Source organism: Bison bison, unplaced genomic scaffold (assembly GCF_000754665.1).
Source record: "Bison bison bison isolate TAMUID 2011002044 unplaced genomic scaffold, Bison_UMD1.0 scf7180017864238, whole genome shotgun sequence".
Classification (NCBI taxonomy): domain Eukaryota; kingdom Metazoa; phylum Chordata; class Mammalia; order Artiodactyla; family Bovidae; genus Bison; species Bison bison.
This window is the reverse complement of record NW_011494810.1, coordinates 2,993,959-3,015,284: the sequence shown is the minus strand read 5'-3', so window position 1 is coordinate 3,015,284 and position 21,326 is coordinate 2,993,959. Positions and strand designations below refer to the sequence as shown.

The window sequence follows — 21,326 nt, the reverse complement described above, 5'->3', positions numbered from 1 at the left end:
ACTGTGGAAAATTCTGAAAGAGATGGGAATACCAGACCATCTGACCTGCCTCTTGAGAAACCTATATGAAGGTCAGGAAGCAACAGTTAGAACTGGACATGGAACAACAGACTGGTTCCAAATAGGAAAAGGAGTACGTCAAGGCTGTAAATTGTCACCCTGCTTATTTAACTTCTATGCAGAGTACATCATGAGAAACGCTGGGCTGGATGAAGCACAAGCTGGAATCAAGACTGCTGGGAGAAATATCAGTAACCTCAGATATACAGATGACACCACCCTTATGGGAGAAAGTGAAGAAGAACTAAAGAGCCTCTTGAACAAGGTGAAAGAGGAGAGTGAAAAAGTTGGCTTAAAGCTCAACGTTCAGAAAACGAAGATCATGGCATCTGGTCCCATCACTTCATGGCAAATACATGGAGAAATGGTGAAAATGGTGTCAGACTTCATTTTCTTGGGCTCCAAAATCACTGTAGATGGTGACTGCAGCCATGAAATTAAAAGATGCTTACTCCTTGGAAGGAAAGTTACGACCAACCTAGACAGCATATTAAAAAGCAAAGACATTACTTTGCCAACAAAGGTCTGTCTAGTCAAGTGTTTTTCCAGTAGTTATGTATGGATGTGAGAGTTGGACTATAAGGAAAGCTGAGTGCCAAAGAATTGATGCTTTTGAACTGTGGTGTTGGAAAAGACTCTTGAGAGTCTCTGGGACCGCAAGGAGATCAAACCAGTCCATCCTAAAGGAAATCAGCCCTGAATGTTCACTGGAAGGACTGATGTTGAAGCTGAAACTCCAGTATTTTGGCCACCTGATGCAAAGAGCTGACTCATTTGAAAAGACCCTGATGCTGGGAAAGATTGAAGGCAGAAGGAGAAGGGGATAACAGAGGATGAGATGGTTGGATGGCATCACCGACTCAATGGACATGACTTTGAGTAAACTCCGGGAGTTGGTGGTGGACAGGGAGGCCTGGCGTACTGCAGTCCATGGGGTCGCAAAGAGTCAGACACAACTGAGCAATTGAACTTAACTGAACTAAAGTAATGTATAAGTTGGCTTTTAAATCTCTATGGAAATGCAAAAGCCTAGAATGTCCACAGTAGTCTTTAAAAAGAACAAAGCAAACTTTTGCTAGCTGATGTCAAGACTTTCTATGAAACTATTATAATCAAGATATCTGGGGTACTACAAATAGAACCCAAACACAAGCCTTACTTACTTAGTCATTTGATCATCTACAAAAGCACCAAGGTAATCCAATGAGAAAGGGAAGTCTTTTCAACAAAAAGGTCTGGAATAACTAGATATGCATATGTAATAAATAAACCTCAACCCTTACTGCAACCATACACAAAAATCAATTCAAGACATATCATAAGCCTGAACAGAATAACCATAAAAGAAAAAAAATTAATAAATTAGACTCCATCTTAAAAGTTCCACTCATCAAGACACCTATAAGAAAATGAATAGGCAAGTCAGACTAGAAGAAAATATCTGTACAACATACTATTTACAAATGACTGGAATTTAGGACATATAGAAAATCCCATCTGGATAATAAAAAGTCAAACAATCCAACTTACTAGTTCAGTAAATTTTGACAGTTACTTACTTCTCCCTGGGGGTGATACAATGTAATTTGCAAGGTTGCTGCAAAGATCAGGTGAGATAAAGATAAGCACGCAAGTTCACAGTGCCTAGCACAAAGCAGTAGTAATAGTAGGTGTCATTATAAAGACCAGGAATATGTTATATACCCATGAATTTCAACATTTTTTTCTAAACAAGAGAATCCTGTTTCCAAATAAAACCTCATTCCAGACCCTATAAATAAAATACATAAAAGTAGAGCTCTGGATGAATGGGTAGTGAAGGTGGACTATAACAACAATATTAGTGCTGGCCTACCCGCTGTTACCCCAAATCCCCAGAACTCTAATGATCTACAAAACACACTGAGAAAAGCCAATGAGGAAGAACAGGGACATTCCAATTATGGTCTGATTACCTATTTTTATAAATAAACTTTAATTGGAACAAAGCCATCTTGTGCGTGCATGCTAAGTTGCTTCAGTCATGTCCAACTCTGTGTGACCCTATGGACAATATCCCATCAGGCTCCTTTGTCCAAGGGATTTTTCCAGGCAAGAATACTGGAGTGGGTTGCCATGCCCCGCTCCAGGGGATTTTCCCAACCCAGGGATCAAACCCACATCTTTATGTCTCCTGCTCTGGCAGGTTGGTTCTTTACCACTACTGCTACCTGGGAAGCCCATTCACTTACATATTGTCTATGGTTGCTTTCATACTATAACGGCAGAGCTGAGAAGCTGTGACAGAGCCCATAAGGCCTGTGAAATCTAAAATATTTTCTACGTGTCTCTTTAAGAAAAGTCTGTCAGATGAAACAGTGACGATGAGTTGATGACTGGGCAGCGCATGGGGGTTTCAAGGCACTAATATTCCTTCCATTTTTATGTCTGAAATGTTCTTGTAATTAATATAAACATGCACACACAAAGTCCTTTTGCAAGACAATAATCAAAGTTAAACTGGCCATTGTCTTTTTAAGAAACTGGTATGAAAGACATGTGGCACCAATAAAAGAACCTGGAAAAAACCCAAAGAGGTGGTTAAAAACTATTAATGACAACCTAACCCAGTGGCTAAATTATAATTTAATTATAAATTATATATTTATATATACTTATATAAATTATAATTAATTATAATTAGATTATAAATCTAATCCAGAGCCTAAATTAAGATAATACTCAATGAGCTTCATATGGAGAAAAACCTCCCTATGAAATAAATTTATCTGAATTTTACTAGTGGCTAGCTTTATCAAGGTTCCTACAAAAGTGAAATGGATGACAATAGAGCATAATAAAAATATACAAGCTCTTTAAAATGTTTTCATAGTATGTACAAAAGAATATATATGCAAATTAATCACCCAACTTAAGAAATACACTATCAACACTGATTAGCTAACTGTGCTTCTTCCTGATTCCATCGTCTGTCTCTACCCACTCCTAGTAGCAAGAAGACTTCAGTCTCAAAATTGTTATTATTACTTTGTTATTCTATAAAACCACAGTTTTACTATAAATTCTTAAAACAAAATGTTGACTATCATACTGTATTCAGTAATCTTAAATTTTTTTAAAAATCTGAATATTTCTGGATGATTCTCTGGAGTACAAGCTTTTGAATTAAAGCTGGTTGCATATCTGAGTTCTTGACACTTATCATGGATGTGACCTTGGGGAAATTATTTTCCCATCAAGCCTTCATTTCCTACTACAAAAGATTGTTGTGAGAATTAAAACAGAATATACGAAAAGGGCAGTTTCTGGTATATAGCAGATGCTCATAAATGGTAGCTGTACTGGGTATGATTTATAAAGACTTGACAAATTAAACCCTTTTACTTAATGGGAAAACAAATCTATCTTGCTATCAAGTGCTCCCTTTATATTAGGCCATTAGAAAATTCCTTAGTAACAAGTCTGTGAATGGTCAATCTCCATAGCCACCACCAGAAGTAATTCTGATAGTTCATCTGTTCCTTTCACTTTGCACACATGTTTTCAGAGATGACCTATGTCATATCAACTCTGTTCACCAGAAAATAGTCTGAATCCATCAAGCAGTTTCTTCTAGGTAACTGAAAAGCTGACAAGGTCAATTCTGATGAGATCAGATTTCATGCTTGCATTCAAGGGTGAAGGATTGCACTCTGCCTTCCTAAAACTGAGGCTTATATACTCTCCTCGATACTTTCCCCGACTGTGTCTCCATCTCTACACACAGAAAGGCAGAGAGAAAATAGCAGTGCAGTGAAGGAAAATGCTAGCTCCGGAGTCAGGCAGACTTGGGTTTGGACTCTGACTCTGTTGCTTAACTATCTGATGCTGGACAAGAACTAAACCTCTCTAATACCAGATTCCTCATGGATAAAATGGAAATAACAAAAATAGTTAACCTCTAAGAGTCCCTTGGACTGCAAGGAGATCCAACCAGTCCATTCTAAAGGAGATTAGTCCTGGGTGTTCATTGGAAGGACTGATGCTAAAGCTGAAACTCCCAATACTTTGGCCACCTCATGCGAAGAGCTGACTCATTGGAAAAGACTCTGATGCTGGGAGGGATTAGGGGCAGGAGGAGAAGGGGACGACAGAGGATGAGATGGCTTGATGGCATCACCGACTCAATGGACATGAGTCTGAGTGAACTCCCGGAGTTGGTGATGGACAGGGAGGCCTGGCGTGCTGCAGTTCATGGGGTCGCAAAGAGTCGGACACAACTGAGAGACTGAACTGAACTGAACTGAACCGAAGATAATTATAGTCCTGACTGTGGTTCTATGAAAATTATAATGGAGACAACTCACCTAATATTAATTTCTTGAACTTTCTTCTTTCTTAAAATGCTCTAGATGCCTGAATTAAAATGTGTGACTAAATCATGAAGTGAGAGAACTTCTCTCAAGTAGTTTTTAGCTGTTAATATTCCTTCAACACATAGTGCTTTGGGTATTATTCAGGTGTTAATAAGAGCTATTTTATTTTTTCAAGGAAGGAATAAGCACATCTAGAAGAAAAAAACATGCTAAAAGAAATCCTGATGTCTGGCTCTTTAGCAGCAAGTCACAATGAGTAGGGATAACTAAAACAAAGACAAAGTCAAGGTTTAGAGGAACAAAATGGGAACAGTGAAGACACTGAGGACTAAAGCAGACATGGATTGCAGTGACACTGCCATTTCACATGCCACATCATACAAGGAAATGTTCTACAGAAAGGGAGAACAAAAATTATCAGAAGACAATTCAGATGACAAGCATGGAGGAATGCGACAGGACCACACAGTTTTGTTACATTATTCATACAAGAGGAGAGAGTTGCATAAGAGAGAGTTACAAGCAATGGAACATCACAAGTCTGGAATGGAGGTACTTGGTCTAAGGGTTCATCCAGTGGCTAAAAGTTATGATGTATTTCTATGTCAGTAGGTGTTCAAATAAGATGATGGCCTCTACAGAAACACTTAACAGTCTGGAGTCAAGTCTATCAAAGACAAATCTACTTTAGATGTATTACTTCCAGCTCGTACTGACCTCTGTACTAGACCACCATCTCTTCCTACCTCTCAGGTTCCTTCTCCCACTATCAGCAGCAATGCATTTTTTACAATTTCTCCTTGAAGCCCTCTCCCTAATTGCATGGATTCCAATACTCTTTTCTCCATACCAGTGCCAAAGATTAGGGATCTTTCTACAGGATCAGCCCTGCCTCTGCTGGGATGGTACGGGGAGGGAGGTGGGACGGGGATTCAGGATGGGGAACACATGTATACCTGTGGCAGATTCATGTTGATGTATGGCAAAACCAATACAATATTGTAAAGTAATTAACCTCCAATTTAAATAAATTTATATAAAAAAAAAAGAAATAAAAGCTCTGACTGTTTAAACACAAGAAGGGGGTGCTGTGCCAGGCTGCACAAATTTGTAAACTTGGTAAGAACTGATGGGTGGGTGGTAAAAACCTGGAAAGCACCTTTGAAGCAAAAGACAAATACCATTCTAAAGAACTTACATAAATTGATAAGAAAAATATTAAGAACCCAATAGACACTTAGGAAAGTTCAGATAACAATTTTTCAAAGAATACAAGTTGGCTTTTTAAAAAAAGAAACAAATTCAACAGTACTAATCAAAGAAATATAAAATATAATGAAATATCACTGATTATCTAATGAATATACCATGCTTTAAGAAATAAAAAAAGAAAACATAACATTTCTCAGTATTTGTAATGGTGTGGTGAAAGGAAAATTGTTATTTGCTGCCAATGAGAATTTAAACTAGTAGAATCTTCTGAAAACAGTCTTAAAACTTTATACATATAATCCAGTAATTTTACTTTTTGTAGTGTGGTTTAAAGAAAAAATCAGAAACTCAGACAATTTACACCTAACAAGGCTTATTGCTATTTTAGATGCACATTTTCAATAAAGGGGGGGTGGTTAAAAACACACACCTGATATTAGTGCCTCTATTTTAGCATTTCAACTAATTTGTATCATATTTAGTCATGTCCAAGTCTGTCTGCCTCACTGGACTGTGAATTTCCTGAATACAAATTTAAGGTTCAATCAGCTCTGTGAGCACTTATCACCTTATCACCTGTGAACACTCCCAGCACCTAACACAAAACTTCATTAACAGCAAATTAATCAATGACTAACTTCAAAGACACATAAACACAGATAAACGACATGAACAAACACTAAATTTATAACTGACCTAATTTTTCCACAATTTGGAATAAACTCAATTCCATGAGATTATTATAGGAATGAGTTAATAGACTGCAGTAATTACAACCTACAGTCATGCTCCTTTATCCTTTCTTCTTACCTGGAACATAGATTTAAGGTCTAGAGATAGAACAGCCATCTTGAAACCGTAAGTCAAGAACCTACAAGTCAAGGACTGTAGAGCTGAAACAGAAAAGCTTTGGTCCTCATTATGTCACTGGGCCACTACCTCACTCCAGATATCTTGTTATGTAAGAAAAAGAAAACTTACATGTTAAACTCACTTAATTACATTAATTAATATGGTGTTTTCTGTTATCAGAATTGATAAAATTTTCTGATAGATACTAACAGGGTTTTCCGTTACTTGTTCTGACATATTAATAAATGATACATAACCATTCACTTGATAATAGTAACTAAACCAGGGGTGGTTACTTAAATAAAGACCATCAGAGTCTTTCTTAGATTGATTTATGGCCTCAGGAGAAAGAACTCCTTTTTTCCCATTAAAGGCTAAAACTCTATGGCTACTGGCAGACACTTTGCCTGTCCCTTAACAACAACAAAGTCTATCTGTTGAATAGAGAAAAGTAGAGTCAAAAGACAGAGAAACATCATCTCAGCTCCCAGATCTGGCTCAGCCTGAAGCCTATCCCAGGTTTCCCAATTATTATGCAAACTAAATTCTCTTTTTTGCTTAAGATTACCAGGGCTTCCCTGGTGGCTCATATGCTAATGAATTTGTCTGCAATGAAGGAGACTTGGGTTTGATTCCTGCGTTGGGAAGATCCTCTGAAAGAAGGGAATGGCTACCGACTCAAGTATTCTTGCCTGGAGAATTCCATGGACAGAGGAGAGCCTAGCAGGCTACGGTTCATGGGGTTGCAAAGAGTCAGACATAACCGAGTGACCAACACTTTCACTTTTCACTTGAATTGTATTTCCAACACTTGCACCCAAAAGAGTCCTATATACTACACTGGAGTAAACACATTAATAATTTTTTACAGGTTGAAAAAAACTCTTGTCCTATATTAACTCATATAATTCAAGTTACATTTGTCATTCTCCAACTGCTTACTATTTATTTTCATTATGTCCATATTACAACCACACTGAATTGTGTGCTCTTTTGTACACCTTTCATGTTTTCCTATTTATATGATTTGATTTTTGCCTGCTGTTTTACATTAATGCCTTTCTTCTAAATCTCTAATCACATTTCTTCTGAAACACCACAGAATTTATCTTTATGCCCCTTAGTAGTTTTGATCTTGCATTACAGTTATTCATGTGTATGTCTTATCTACCCAACAGTACTATAATCTCACTTTGGATATGTATATCTCCCCACAGGTCAGTGTGTTTCCATAATTCATGCTATTTCTACTAAACTTAAGCTACTTCCTAACAATACACCTAACTACTGACATGTATTATTAACACCTCTATAGTTAGTTGTCAACAGTGATATACTTAATCCTCCTAGATACTACAAAAGCCACATTAATACAAGTGAGAAGACTGAATGGGAGTACAAATTACATTCAGGTAGGCAAATACACATATATAAAACTGAAAAAGTCAACTCTGTTCAATTTAAGAAATGTTTTACCTAGAGACGTTCAGGTCTTCTGATTTTTGCTGAGTCACCCACATCAAACCTATTCTGCTGCTGCTGCTGCTGCTAAGTCGCTTCAGTCGTGTCCGACTCTGTGCGACCCCAGAGACGGCAGCCCACCAGGCTCCTCTGTCCATAGGATTTTCCAGGCAAGAGTACTGGAGTGGGGTGCCATTGCCTTCTCCGAAACCTATTCTAGGTCTCAGTATTTCTCTGATAGTTCTCAGGCAAATCACCATTAAGGATTCTTACCTCCACCCGTATAGTCAAAGCTATGGTTTTTCTAGTACTCATGTATGGATGTGAGAGTTGGACTATAAAGAAAGCTGAGCACTGAAGAATTGCTTTTGAACTGTGGTGTTGGAGAAGATTCTTGAGAGTCCTCTGGACTGCAAGGAGATCAAACCAGTAGGAAATCAATCCTGAATATTCGATTGGAAGGACTGATGCTGAAGCTGAAGATCCAATACTTTGGCCACCTGATGCAAAGAGCTGATTCATTAGAAAAGACCCTGATGCTGGGAAAGACTGAAGGCAGGAGAAGGGGACGACCCAGGACAAGATGGCTGGATGGCATCACCAACTCAATGAACATGAGTTTGAGCAAGTTCTGGCAGACGGTGAAGGACAGAGAAGCCTGGCGTGCTGCAGTCCATGGGATCACAAAGAATCAGACATGACGGAGCAACTGAACAACAACCCATGCACTTACCCACCATTATGTTTCCATGAAATATCCATGAAGAGAAAATTCACTCCTAGCAGTATTCACACCTCTGTATCTAGGCCCAAAGAGTATAGTTAATGCCTTCAGCTTTCCTAACTCCACTAGGATCTATTTCTCACTAACTTATTCTTAGCACTTTGGCCCTAATGCATTTCCCTGTCTTTCATCCTTCTTTTAGCTCTAGCTGAAATATTGAACAATAATAGCAGCTACCATTTATTGAATATCTAAAACAATCCAGACACAGTGCTGGGTACTTTATAAAAGTATTTCTGATTCTCATGACAATACTAATGATGCTAGACTAATTTTACAAATAAGGAACCTGATCCTCAAAGAGTAAGGTAATTTGACAAATATTACCCAGCTGACCAGTATTACAGCTGCAATTTAAGTTCAGATCTACCTAGTTCCAAGCCCATGTTTCTCTCACTATATCATATTACCAAAAATAAAACACTGGCTGTTCTCATAGCTTCTACCCTTGTCAATCAACAATCTATTCATACAGCATCCAGAGTGAACCTTTGTTCAAATATTAATTCATTTTTTTTTTTTTTGCTCAAATCCTCCAATGTTTCCTTATTTAAAAGTTCAAGTTCCTCACTAATGACCTACGAGTTCTACGTGATCTGTTCACTTGTCCCCTCCCCAGTTATCTCTCTGGTTTTGTTAATCTCTCCTTCACTCTACTCCAGCCACACTGGCTTCTCTGTCATTCCCCATACACACCAAGGCTGTTCACACCTCAGGGTCTCTGAACTTACTGTTCCCACTGCCTGTACTGTTCCCACTCTCTCCTCTCCACTTAAAATTCTCCTACCTCATTCCCTCACTCGGGCCTCTGTTCAAATGTCACCTTCCCAACATAAACTTCTACACCACCTATTTTAAACTGCCACCTCCTGTCCTCAGTACTCTCTATTCCTCTCTTCTTTTGATTTCTTTCTCTAAAATACTTATCAACATGACATATTATAGGGGGCTTCTTGGGTAGCTCAAACATTAAAGAATCTGCCTGCAATGCAGGAGACCTGAGTTCAATCTCTGGGTTGGGAAGATCCCCTGGAGAAGGTAATAGCAACCCACTCCAGTATTCTTGCCTGGAGAATTCCATGGATAGAGGAGCCTGGACAGCTACTCTCCAGGGGGTCACAGAGTCAGACACAACTGAATGACTAACACTTTCACTTTCTTTCTCTCAGACGTATTATATGTTTGTTCACTGAAGTAGTCTACTACTAGAATACATCTCTGACAACATGGACTTTGTATATTCTGTTGACTATACCTGCCATGTATTAATAGTAGGCATTTAATAAGTATTTATTGGATGAGTAAATGAATACCTTTTTTTTCCTACATGTTTAATAAAACAAGCCAATGATGGCTCAGTGGTAAAAAAAAAAAAAAAAATCTGCCTGCCAATGCAGGAGACACAGGTTCAATCCCTGATTCAGGAAGATTCTACATGGTGGGGTGCAACTAAGCCCATATGCCACAACTACTGAGCCTGTGCTCTAGAGCCTTGGAGCCACAACTACTGAGCCCATGTACCACAACTACTGAACCCTGCATACCCTAAAGCTCATGCTCTGCAACAAGAAAAGCCACTGCAATGAAAAGCCTGCACACCATAACTAGAGAGTAGCCCCCGCACTCTGTAGCTAGAGAAAAGCTTGCACAGCAACAAAGACCCAGCACAGCCAAAAATAAAATAAATAAAATTACAAAAAGGAAAAAATTATCTCAAAGACATTCTCCAGAAAGCAAATGTAAAGGCAACCTGCTTCTGTCACAGTTTAGACTGATTTAACAAATCGTCTCTCTTCAAACAATGCCTTTAAAGAACACTCTCTAATTTTTCCACAGTTGTGAATAGACAACCATGTCATTGAGCAACAAACTGAGCAGACTGAGCCAACTCAACCAGAGTGTAGTATTATAATCAAATAAAACTTACAGCAAAGTTAATCAGACACATATTTAATGATATGCATAATTGTTATTGTGCTGCACGGTAACAGGCATAAATGGTAGATACTTCATGTAAATGACTCTAATTACTATTTCTTTTACACAGCCAAACCAAGCATGTCTAGGATCAGATTCAGGGAAAAACAGGAAGAAGAGGAAAGCTGGATCCTTAGCTCTGGAAAAAAAGTCCTCTCTTATTCCATACCCTTAGGCATTTGGCTAATGGTCTCTCATCCTGAGGTAATGTGTAAAACCCTTTCCCCTCCATTGTAGGAGAGGCTTCCGTTCACCAAAGATTAAAATATTAGGCTGAGGACAGCCCTCTCTCTTCAGTCATAAGGCTGAGAGGAACCAGAACAAACACTACAGTACATGGCAAGGAAGACAGGACAGGCAAGCTGGCAGAGAAACCAAATGACAGCAAATTCACTTAAGACCTACTATATGCCAGTCACACTAGTACATGTTTCACATAATTCATCTCATGTACTTCCCGTACCCCACCTTAGAGCTGGCAAGCTCAGTCCCCAGGAAAGCAGAGGAATAAGCAGCGAGAGCGACATTTTTTGTGAGGACTCCTTGATCCAAATTTTCCTGTAAGGCCTAAATAATGTCACCAGAAAGGGTAATTTAGGTAAGCTAACATTACTAGGAAGATTAAGAGGAAGCTGCTATTTAGTGGCCGTTTCCCTTGCTTCCTACCTTATCTAACCCATAGGAGGATAAAGGGCCCCCTGCTCTCCTATGGGTTTGTCCAAACCTATCCAGCTGAGGCTAAGCCCACTATTCTCTGGCAATATCATCCTTGTTCATTGCAGCTCTCCTTTTTCCTGGTGCACTTACTGTCAGGGTACACATATTCACTTTGTGCCATCTTATAATTAATTTCTTAGGTTAATGCTTATCTCCCCAATGACACTGCTGCTGCTGCTAAGTTGATTCAGTCATGTCTGACTCTGTGCAACCCCATAGATGGCAGCCTACCAGGCTCCCCCGTCCCTGGGATTGTCCAGGCAAGAATACTGGAGTGGGATGCCATTTCCTTCTCCAATGCATGAAAGTGAAAAGTGAAAGGGAAGTCACTCAGTCGTGTCCGACTCTTAGCGACCCCGCGGACTGCAGCCCACCAGGCTCCTCCGTCCATGGGATTTTCCAGGCAAGAAATGGAGTGGGGTGCCACTGCCTTCTCCACCCCAATGACACTATAAGCTCCTTACTGACAGAAACCTTGTCTTAAATTTCTTTAGTAACCCACACAAGGTCGAGCATCATTTTAAAAAAAGGTGTTTCTATTAAGTATTTGGATGAATTAAAGTAGGTAGGCAATAGGTAGTATAATAAAAATAAATTTCTGGTTCTAGGTAAACAAGCTGGTGTTGAAAAGAAGTTTGCGGTATTCTAACATGTCTTCATCATACTTTTGGATTTTTCCTTTGGGGAGGCAGGGAGCCTGTGCAATGTGACATGCAGGATCCCTGACCCAGGATTGAGCCTGTGCCCCCTGCTGTGGAACCACAGTCTTTTAACCACTGGATCACCAAGGAAGTCCCTGAACTAATTTTTAAAATGAATTTCCTCAAAAAAAGTATGACTGTCATTTGGGATACTGCAGACATCTTTGGATGGAGGTCTGAGACATTTGGATTAGAGCTACAAGACATACAGTGTCAAGAGTATAAGAGCTTCCAAATATATTGGAAAATACACTTAAATCTATAATGTTTGAAAAAATCCTCAAGACCCAGAGTGTAAATCCAACTGAGCAGCAATACACAGGATCACTGGCCCAGTGGATTTGAGAACTTGAAAGACTTCCTGAACGGATAACAATCCAAGTCTCAGTCTACTTTGCCTACCTGATGGTGTCAGCTTCTCAACAAGTTCAATGAGAATAACCTGATTCTGGTGGTATACATCTGCATTAGGTTTGAGAAAACTCATAAACAAGCCTGAATCAAGTATCTGGTGTTATGAGTTGCCCCACCACACCCCATAAGGAAGAAAAAGATTAAAAGCAAGTATCATAAAGCTGAAAGATATCTGACAAAGATGAATACCAAAGCTTCCTGTTTAAGCACAAACTATCAGTGTTCTGTCTAGGAGATGTCACTAAAGTCTACTCAATACTACTTTTTACCTTTTAATTATGACTGGAAGAAATTCATCTATTCGTAGAGCTCAACAGAGATTCAGTTTCTCAAACTCGTTTATTTCTGAACCTCAGTGCTGAGTGGGGTGTTGACTCAGTAACTAATACCAGTTGGGTAAGCATGTTCAGTGAGATAGACAAAACAGTGTCTCCCTTCTCTGGTCACCAAAGGTCCAGCCTTAGAACTCTTTCAGTCACTAAAACTCTCTACTAAAAATCAAACTAAAGAGTTATATCAAAGTAAAACTGCATCTAAAATCCTAATCCTACAGTGCTCTTCAATTAAAGGAGTTGACCAGATTTAGGTCTTCAACTTTCAGAGTATTTAAAAGACTACAGTGTTATTCATAAAAATCCTTAAAAATCATGACAAAATATCTGACCTAGTAATTCCACTACTGGGAACAATAATAGCAGCTCAAAGTTCTTAAGCACTTACTATGTGTTAGGCACTGTACTGAACACTTTACTTAAAATACCTCATTTAACCTCATAAAAACCAAGTAAGGTCATTTCTATTGGTTGACAGATGCATGAATAGAAACTAGCACAGGGTCACAGAGTAGTAAGTGACAGAGGTAGGACTCAGTCTCAGACTGACTGGACTGTGGAGCCCATCTTTTTCTCATTACCAACCAAACTAAAAATATATCCTTAAAAAATAACCCCAAAATATAGCAACAATTTTTGGCATAAAAAGTTCAGTGTCATGTAAGTATAACATGGCAACATGAAGCTTTCTAAATATACGACAAGTAAATTAAGGCACTTTGCATTACAGAATATTATATTAAATATTTTAATATAATATTAAAAATATTTTTACACCTAACTTTTAGTGACATGGGAAAACTTTAATGCTATAAGTAGAAAAAACAAAATAGAATTTTACATACAGTCAGATCTCAACTATGTAAAAGATATATCTGTACACAGAAAGATCTAAATTTACTGCTAAATAAAAAAAAACCAAACTACAGAATTATATATGGCATGGTCCCATTTATGTAAATAGTGCTTGACTCATTTCAAGTACTCAATAAATGTACACTATTATTATTATTTGTACTAAAAATGAACAGGTACTACTTTACAATTAGAAAAATCAACAAATTTATTTAAATTATAAGTTTAGGTACTTCCTTATTTAATTAATGAGAAGTGTATAACATCAGAAAAGTTAAATAACATGTGTCTTTCTTTCCCATACCTCACAATTATACAATTTCAGATTAAACATCTCCAAGTGATGGGAACCAAGTAGAACTAAGAAAACTGTTGCAACATTTCTAATCTTCTAATGGATGGTAACATTCAACATGTTAGACCACGGAGAGGTATGCAGATTCTATTATACTTAGACCACAGAGAGCTGTGCAGATTCTATCATATTTAGAGTTTAGAAAGGCAAGATCAGGGGTGGTTATTTCAAGGGCTGTGATGAACAAACAGATTCTCTTGGCCAATATCTCATGCTGTACCCAAACCAAGGCCTCTGGTGTACTCTTTGAGAGAGAACCAAAAGCTCCAGGGTGATGCATCAGAGACATATAGGAGAGGAATAGAATCTAGGGATATTTTTCAGCTGTAACTGTCTTTAGGTAAAATTTACACACACACACACCCCCGACAAGAGACTTATTTTGAATGAAAAACAGGCAACTCTAGAACTTATTTCCTCAAGTTTCATAGGAGTTCAGTATTTGTATACCACATGAAATTCAAGGTCCATGAGATCACCTTGATCTTTGGCCTGCCTAATGTAAAATGGACGGCCTAAAACAAAGAGTAAGTTTGAAACATTAAAAGATGAAAGATTTTTTTCCATCCCCTTGTCCTGAGGTATGTGCAACAAAATAGCATGCCAGCCAACATAGTAAAGAATGTCAAAAGCACTAGAGACTTAGCTAAATAGAAAAAATCAACAACTTAAATACTGAAGAAGAGTTGTCTGTTGCACTGTACTGTATAGGATTACAAAATTACCATGTAGTCAAAGAAAAGAGTGGCTTTACCTGTATCTTGCCCCATCAGCCCATTGCAATACATGGCATGTCGCTCAATCTTTGTGGGTGGGAAGCGTTGGTCACAGAGTGGGCAGGATACCTGGGCACTAGATGAGAAGATAGAAGTAGATATTTCTTTCTCAGCATCTTTCTTGTTATCAACTTGAAGAACCTAAAGAACATGACAAATAGCAATTGTATTAGCTTTACAAAGTATCTTTTCCCAAAAAGAACTTCAAGAGGCTCCATCCCGTTTTTTAAATTACTTTCAATGATACCAATCATTTTGCCAAATTCTGGACAGTAGATTGGGAGATACACTAACATAGTTAATACTCATTCAGTGTCTGCCTACTGTGTGCTAAGCATTCTGCATGTAATAATGCTCGTTTAAAACTCATGGTAATCTTGTAAAGATTACAACATTCTTTTTACACTTAAGAAAAGTATTATCTAAAACAGTAAAGCAACTTGCCCAAAGTTACAGAATAAAGTGGCAGAGCTGAAATTCAAACCAGAAATTACTGGGCTCCAAAATCTGACAGCATTCCTCTCTATCCCACTGCAAGGTGCTATCCTCATTAAGTCAGTATGCTATGTTTCAATTTGTATTAGCAACAGCATCTTAAAGATAGTTTTTCAATCTCACAAAAGAATTATGAAGGCAGTCAAAAGGTATAAACTCCTAATTGTAAGATTAAGTATTTAGGGTGTAATTTACAATGTAATAATATAATTAACATTGCTGTATGTTATATATTGGAAAGTTGCTAGAGTAAATCCTAAGAGTTCTCATCACAAGGAAAAAAATTTTCTATTTCTTTAATTTTATATCTATATGAGATTACAGGTGTTCACTAAACTTATTGTGATAATCATTTAACTATGCATGTAAGTTAAATCATTATACTGTACTCCTTAAACAGCGCTATGCTGCTGCTGCTAAGTCACTTCAGTCGTGTCCGACTCTGTGAGACCCCATAGACGGCAGCCCACCAGGCTCCTCTGTCCCTGGGATTCTCCAGGCAAGAATACTGGAGTGGGTTTCCATTTCCTTCTTCAATGCATGCATGCATGCTAAGTCGTTTCAGTCGTGTCTGACTCTGTGCAACCCTATGGACAGCAGCCCACCAGGCGGCTCCTCTGTCCACAGATCCTCAAGGCAAGAATACTGGAGTGGGTTGCCATTTCCTTCTCCAAAACGGAGCTATATATTAATCATATCTCAATGAAACTGAAAGAAAAAAAAAAGAATTAATTCCACAAACACACAAAAAGAACTGTGATCATTGTAAGTAACTTCGGACATCAGGCGTGAGGGAAAAAAAAAAAGAGCTCAAGCAACACAACTAAAATTTAAATTAAGAATCTAGGCCTCAGCTTATACCATTAAGACAAACCATCTCTTATGTTTTATTTGTTTCTTTTGCGTTGAAAGAGGAAACACAACTAAGACCCAAACATTTAAGGCCTGAAGGCAATCATTAAAACAATTCTGACAAAGCCATTCTTACTCCCTTTTCAATGTTTTGTAGTCATCATTTTTCCTACAGTTCCCAGTATCTCTCAGAGACAGTTTTATTTTACCTTTACAGGTCAGAGCCAAGAACTCTGCAGTGATTAATTCAACAGTATGCGTGAGCACTGCAGCACTACTGCCTAACACTTGCTTCAAAGGACAGCATGTCCTATCCAATCAATGTGAAACTATCCTGCATAGACACTGCTTCCATTTAAAAGCAAGGAGCAACTAGGCCATCATTATGCTTTACTATAGGAAACAAAATAAACCCTTTTCTGATACAAGAACAAAATGAGATCAAAACTGCAGTGGATAGATAATTTGAGCTCTGAGAAAACTGGGTGTTTTTTTTTTTTTTTTTTCCTTTTTAGTCTCTTAAGTTTAGGCCATCCCTAAAATTTACCACCCGTGAATGTAACCCAGCAGAGAGGGAAACAGGCCATCTAAATAAATACCAAGTAAAACAATTTCTACAACTTTCAGAAAATGTTATTTTCAACACATACCTGCTTTTTACTTAGAAAGTTGGCAGGGAGGGGGGGAAGGTGGGGGAGGGGGAGAAGAAAGATAAGAAAGGAACCAAGAGTGGTTGAGTTCCTGTACTATGCCAGGCTTGGCCAACCATTTTCCATATCCATACCTCACAACAACCTAATTGTCAGAAGTATCACTCACTCCAGTATTATACAAGAGGAAATTAAGGCTTGAAAAGGCAAAGTAATCTGCTGATCACAAAATGACTAAGTGGACAATGTGGACTCAAACCCAGGCCTATGGTAACATCCAAACTCTCAGTATTTCACCATAGTATGACAAAAACAAAAAGCACTCCCCACCCACTTTGTTTCTGGAAGCTGACTCTGCCAGGTATTGGGAGACACTCTGGTTCTAAAATTATTCTTCTCTAGAATGTGGGGTAAGTCAAGTGGGTCTAAAAGTGCTGCTGCTGCTGCTGCTGCTAAGTTGCTTCAGTCGTGTCCGACTCTGTGCGACCCCAGAGATGGCAGCCCACCAGGCTCCCCCGTCCCTGGGATTCTCCAGGCAAGAACACTGGAGTGGGTTGCCATTTCCTTTTCCAGTGCATGAAAGTGAAAAGTGAAAGTGAAGTTGCTCAGTTGTGTCCGACTCTTAGCGACCCCATGGACTCCAGCCTACCAGGCTCCTCCGCCCATGGGATTTTCCAGGCAAGAGTACTGGAGTAGGTTCCCACTGCCTTCTCTAAAAGTTCTAGGTGCTTTTTATTCCTATCTTAGTCACTGAGATTCTCACAAACACAGGTTCCTCTGTATAAGGAAAAGTTGTCCTGTAAGTGCAAAGCCATTTGAGCAGAAGGAAGAAAAATCAATATACCCTATAATCTGCAAATAGTCTTGAAAATTAAGTGGCAGTTGAGCAGTTACTTGGCATTCTAAAGTTCACTAAGCACAGAAACTGAAGAAGGAAATGGCAACCCACTCCAGTATTCTTGCCTGGAGAATTCCATGGATAGAAGACCCTGGAGGGCTGCAGTCCATAGAGTCGCAAAGTGTCGGACACAACTAAGCGACTAACACACATACGCATAGAAAAGTTATATGACATGAATGATACTTGTATTCACATCCAGTACTATACTCCTTTGTATTCTATCACCAGCTCTATAAACTGCAGAAAATGTACCTTCAACTATTATTATAGTATTCAAGAGGGAGAAGCTGATCTATTATTGTTTTATTGTGAATACAAGACCACTTCCAATCACATTTATAGGCAATCCAGAAGGTTTCTAAACATTTTTATGTTTACCTAAGTTTTTTCCCAGCACCATTAGAAATGTCTATTTAAATATTAGCTACAATGGAGGAGCCTCAAAAGGAAAAAAAAATACAAGCCAAGAAGCTTTTGTGAGGACTATGCAATCAGGGACTGGGTCTCTGCAGAGCTGCTTCTGCTGCTTTTAAAATACTATATGTGTATTTTCTCAAAACAGGTACTTGTATACCAAATCATGATCTATTAAAGGCTGGCCTGAAAAGAAACTTCATCTCAAGAAATGGATCCAATGAAAATGAGAGTATGTCCTACAGTCACCAACTCCCTTATCCATTCCCCATAAGATTTATACATAGTTTAGGAAAGTGTTTATCGCCCCTTTTATCTTAGACCCAGTCTATTTAACACAGTTTACTTAACCAACTGACTAAACTGACTACAGTTGTGCAGGTCCACTAATATACAAATATTTTTCAACAGTAAATACTACAGTTCTAAGACTGCGATTGGCTGTGTTAGGGAGAAAATACAGACACCAAGGGCCCACTACAAGTTGTACACAGGTTTTCAACTGCACGAAAAGTCAGCACCCCTAACCCCCTTGTTGTTTAAGGGTCAACAGTATCTGAGTCTGAATAAAGCCTACAGTTAACAGACTTCTGAGTACAAATATCTGAGACCCCCACTCAAGCAAGATATTCCAAAAATATTATTTCCAAAACAACCTTACCACTGCAGGAAATCAAATCAAGAGGGACTACAGTTCTGGCAAGGGTATTCTAAATACCTCAAATACTGTCAAGCAATTCTGTGTCATTTGTAAGCTAATATCACTGAGCAGCCACAATGTATTACAAAGCAGTTCCACATGCATACTTCTACTTGTGCCAAATCCCTGCTATGTTTCATATTCTTTATCTAATTTCATCATCAGAGCAACCCAATAAAATAGGCTATTTCTGTCTACATTTTATAAATGAAAAACTGAAATTCAGAAAAGCATTCCTCTCCATTAGGGCATTCCTCTAATGCCCTCCCCTAATGCCCCAGGCATTTTCTAACATTACATTTGTCAGACATTATAATTATCTGTTTGTGTGTCCCTTTGAGGGCAGGAGTTGTTTTTTTTAATTTACCTATATCTCACGACTCCAAAACAGTGACTGGCACACAGTACACAAACTATAATATCTGCCAAATAAATGAACAAAGCAATTAATTTGACCAAGGTGATAGGGTTGGAATTCAAAGTCATGTCTTCTAGTTCCAATACTCAAGCTCCTTGCACAATACACAAGAAATTTTGGGGTAAATGACCCTATACACAGATTCCAAGGGCAAGAGTCCACACCCTTTGTAATACTATCATTGTACACACAAAATGCCCAGATTCTATCTTTCTAGTGACTTGTAGCTAGTGATTGTGCAATAACTTAAAAACTACAGCATCTCCAACTTCTTTTTTTTTTTTTTTGAAAGTACACTTTTATCAGAATATTTTATTTCAAGAGTTAACACTTTTTTCAAAAAGTAAAAATATAGTTACTTCCCTGAGTATAAAGAACTCATCCTCCAATAAAAGACAATTACAAAAGTAAGCAATTAGAGGTACATAATTCTCTGCATTCAGTTATACTCTATTACAAATTTATTCTTTAAAATTGCATGTATTTTGGGACTTCACTGTTTCAAAACAAAACAAAAACCAACAAACAAAAACAAAACCATAACAGCTTGTTTTGCACCTGTGATGTTAAGGTACGTCTGATCTGTCTTTATCAAATTCCAGAGCAATCTTTAAAGCAGTGCTGTTGAGGCCAACAGACTGCATGTTACACACGATAGAAACAACTATTCCTCTTGGGGGGACCTTGTTATTTAGCGCTTCTGCGTCCAGTTCTTCAGGAAGGACCAGCAGGACACTACTGGCACCCACTGCGCCTCCAGTGTGTGAGGCATAATGCCGCTGCTTCCTGCAAGAACCGTTATGTCTGCTTCTTTTCCACCACGCCCCAGGCCATTGCATATTTACCCTCTTTATCCCAAGACATCTCTGTGTTAGGGACTGGTGTCCAAATCATCAGCATTGTTTCCGGTTTAAGATATCCAGGTAAAAGATTTTCATTTGCGTTCTTAAACAGCCCGACTTGGTAACCATACAGCATCGCATTCCCAAATTTCAGAAGGTCACCCACTGTAGACAGAAATCCACCACCAGCCCATTTATAGGAGTTATCCATGTAAGGTGTGTTGACAAGGCGTTTCTTTTTATTGTAAACATAAAATCTTGCTCTATTGTAAATCACTGGCTCATTTTCCTCCTGCACAGTTGTCAGCATATCCAAGTCATGGAATATTTTCTGCATATAGTCCAAATATTTATATCCTGAAGCTCTTTCTACTATGGCTGCCAGTAGGGTATAGCCGAAAGTTGAATACAAAAACTGACTACCAGGTTTGAAGAACAAAGGGTCATTTTTAAATAATCTTAGAGATTCAATTGAATTTTCAAATTTTTCTTTCAAATATAATTCACCTTGTTCAAAATCATTCTTTTTCTTGCAAGGTTTTGAATTTCGGCCTTCGGTTTCATTATCTTGCTCTACCTTAGCTTTAGCAAAGTCATTCTTTTCGTTACTTTTGCCTCCTTTTTCTTTTAACTCTTTTTCTTGGTCAGATTCCATCATCCCTTTCATCATCTTTAAGGCTTTATAAGCTTTCTCTTCTTTCACCTTTTTCATGTCCTTTTCATAATGACGAATTCCTCTTAAATGGGAAATCAATAATCTTGTTGTGACAGACACCTTTTCACCTTCATATTCTTTTTCTGGGAATTCAGGAACATAATGTTGTACTGGAATATCAAGATCCAGTTTCCCTGCTTCCCACAGTTTGGCAATAGCAACCATGGTGAGGCTTTTGCTGATACTGGCAATTCTCATAACTGTCTCTGGCTTGCATGGTACACGGTTCTCAACGTCAGCATAACCTAAACCTTCTGACCAGACTTCTTTTCCATCTACAGAGACTCCAACTACGATGTCCAGTGCGCCCACCTCATCCTTGATCCTGTGCAGGAGGTCGCGGCTGCTGTCGATGGCTCTGGCGAAGTGCCTGGCTTGCAGCGGCGCCGGGGTCTGCGCAGACCAAGGGGCAAGGGGCTGTTCCTGTGCCTGCAGCGGCTCGGCCTGAGGCAGCGCCTCAGGGTCCGGGGCCGCGGCAGGTGGCGCGG

The 21,326-nt window shown here is 38.7% G+C and overlaps 2 protein-coding genes across 4 annotated transcripts in view; both read right to left on the bottom strand.

Annotated features, from left to right (window-relative positions):
- UIMC1 (ubiquitin interaction motif containing 1) overlaps positions 1 to 21,326 on the bottom strand; it is a 139,150-nt gene that overhangs the window by 26,925 nt on the left and 90,899 nt on the right. For all 3 annotated transcript variants that reach the window (XM_010846582.1, XM_010846581.1, XM_010846583.1), the window contains one exon: positions 14,830 to 14,992. In XM_010846582.1, the coding sequence (XP_010844884.1) occupies positions 14,830 to 14,992 (163 nt within the window). The remainder of the gene's footprint in view (positions 1 to 14,829; positions 14,993 to 21,326) is intronic.
- The window catches only part of LOC104993367 (serine beta-lactamase-like protein LACTB, mitochondrial), a 5,954-nt gene continuing 2,135 nt past the window's right edge, over positions 17,508 to 21,326 (bottom strand). The window contains 2 exon segments of the mRNA XM_010846609.1: positions 17,508 to 20,081; positions 20,083 to 21,321. Of these exon segments, the coding sequence (XP_010844911.1) occupies positions 19,848 to 20,081; positions 20,083 to 21,321 (1,473 nt within the window). The 3' untranslated portion in view covers positions 17,508 to 19,847.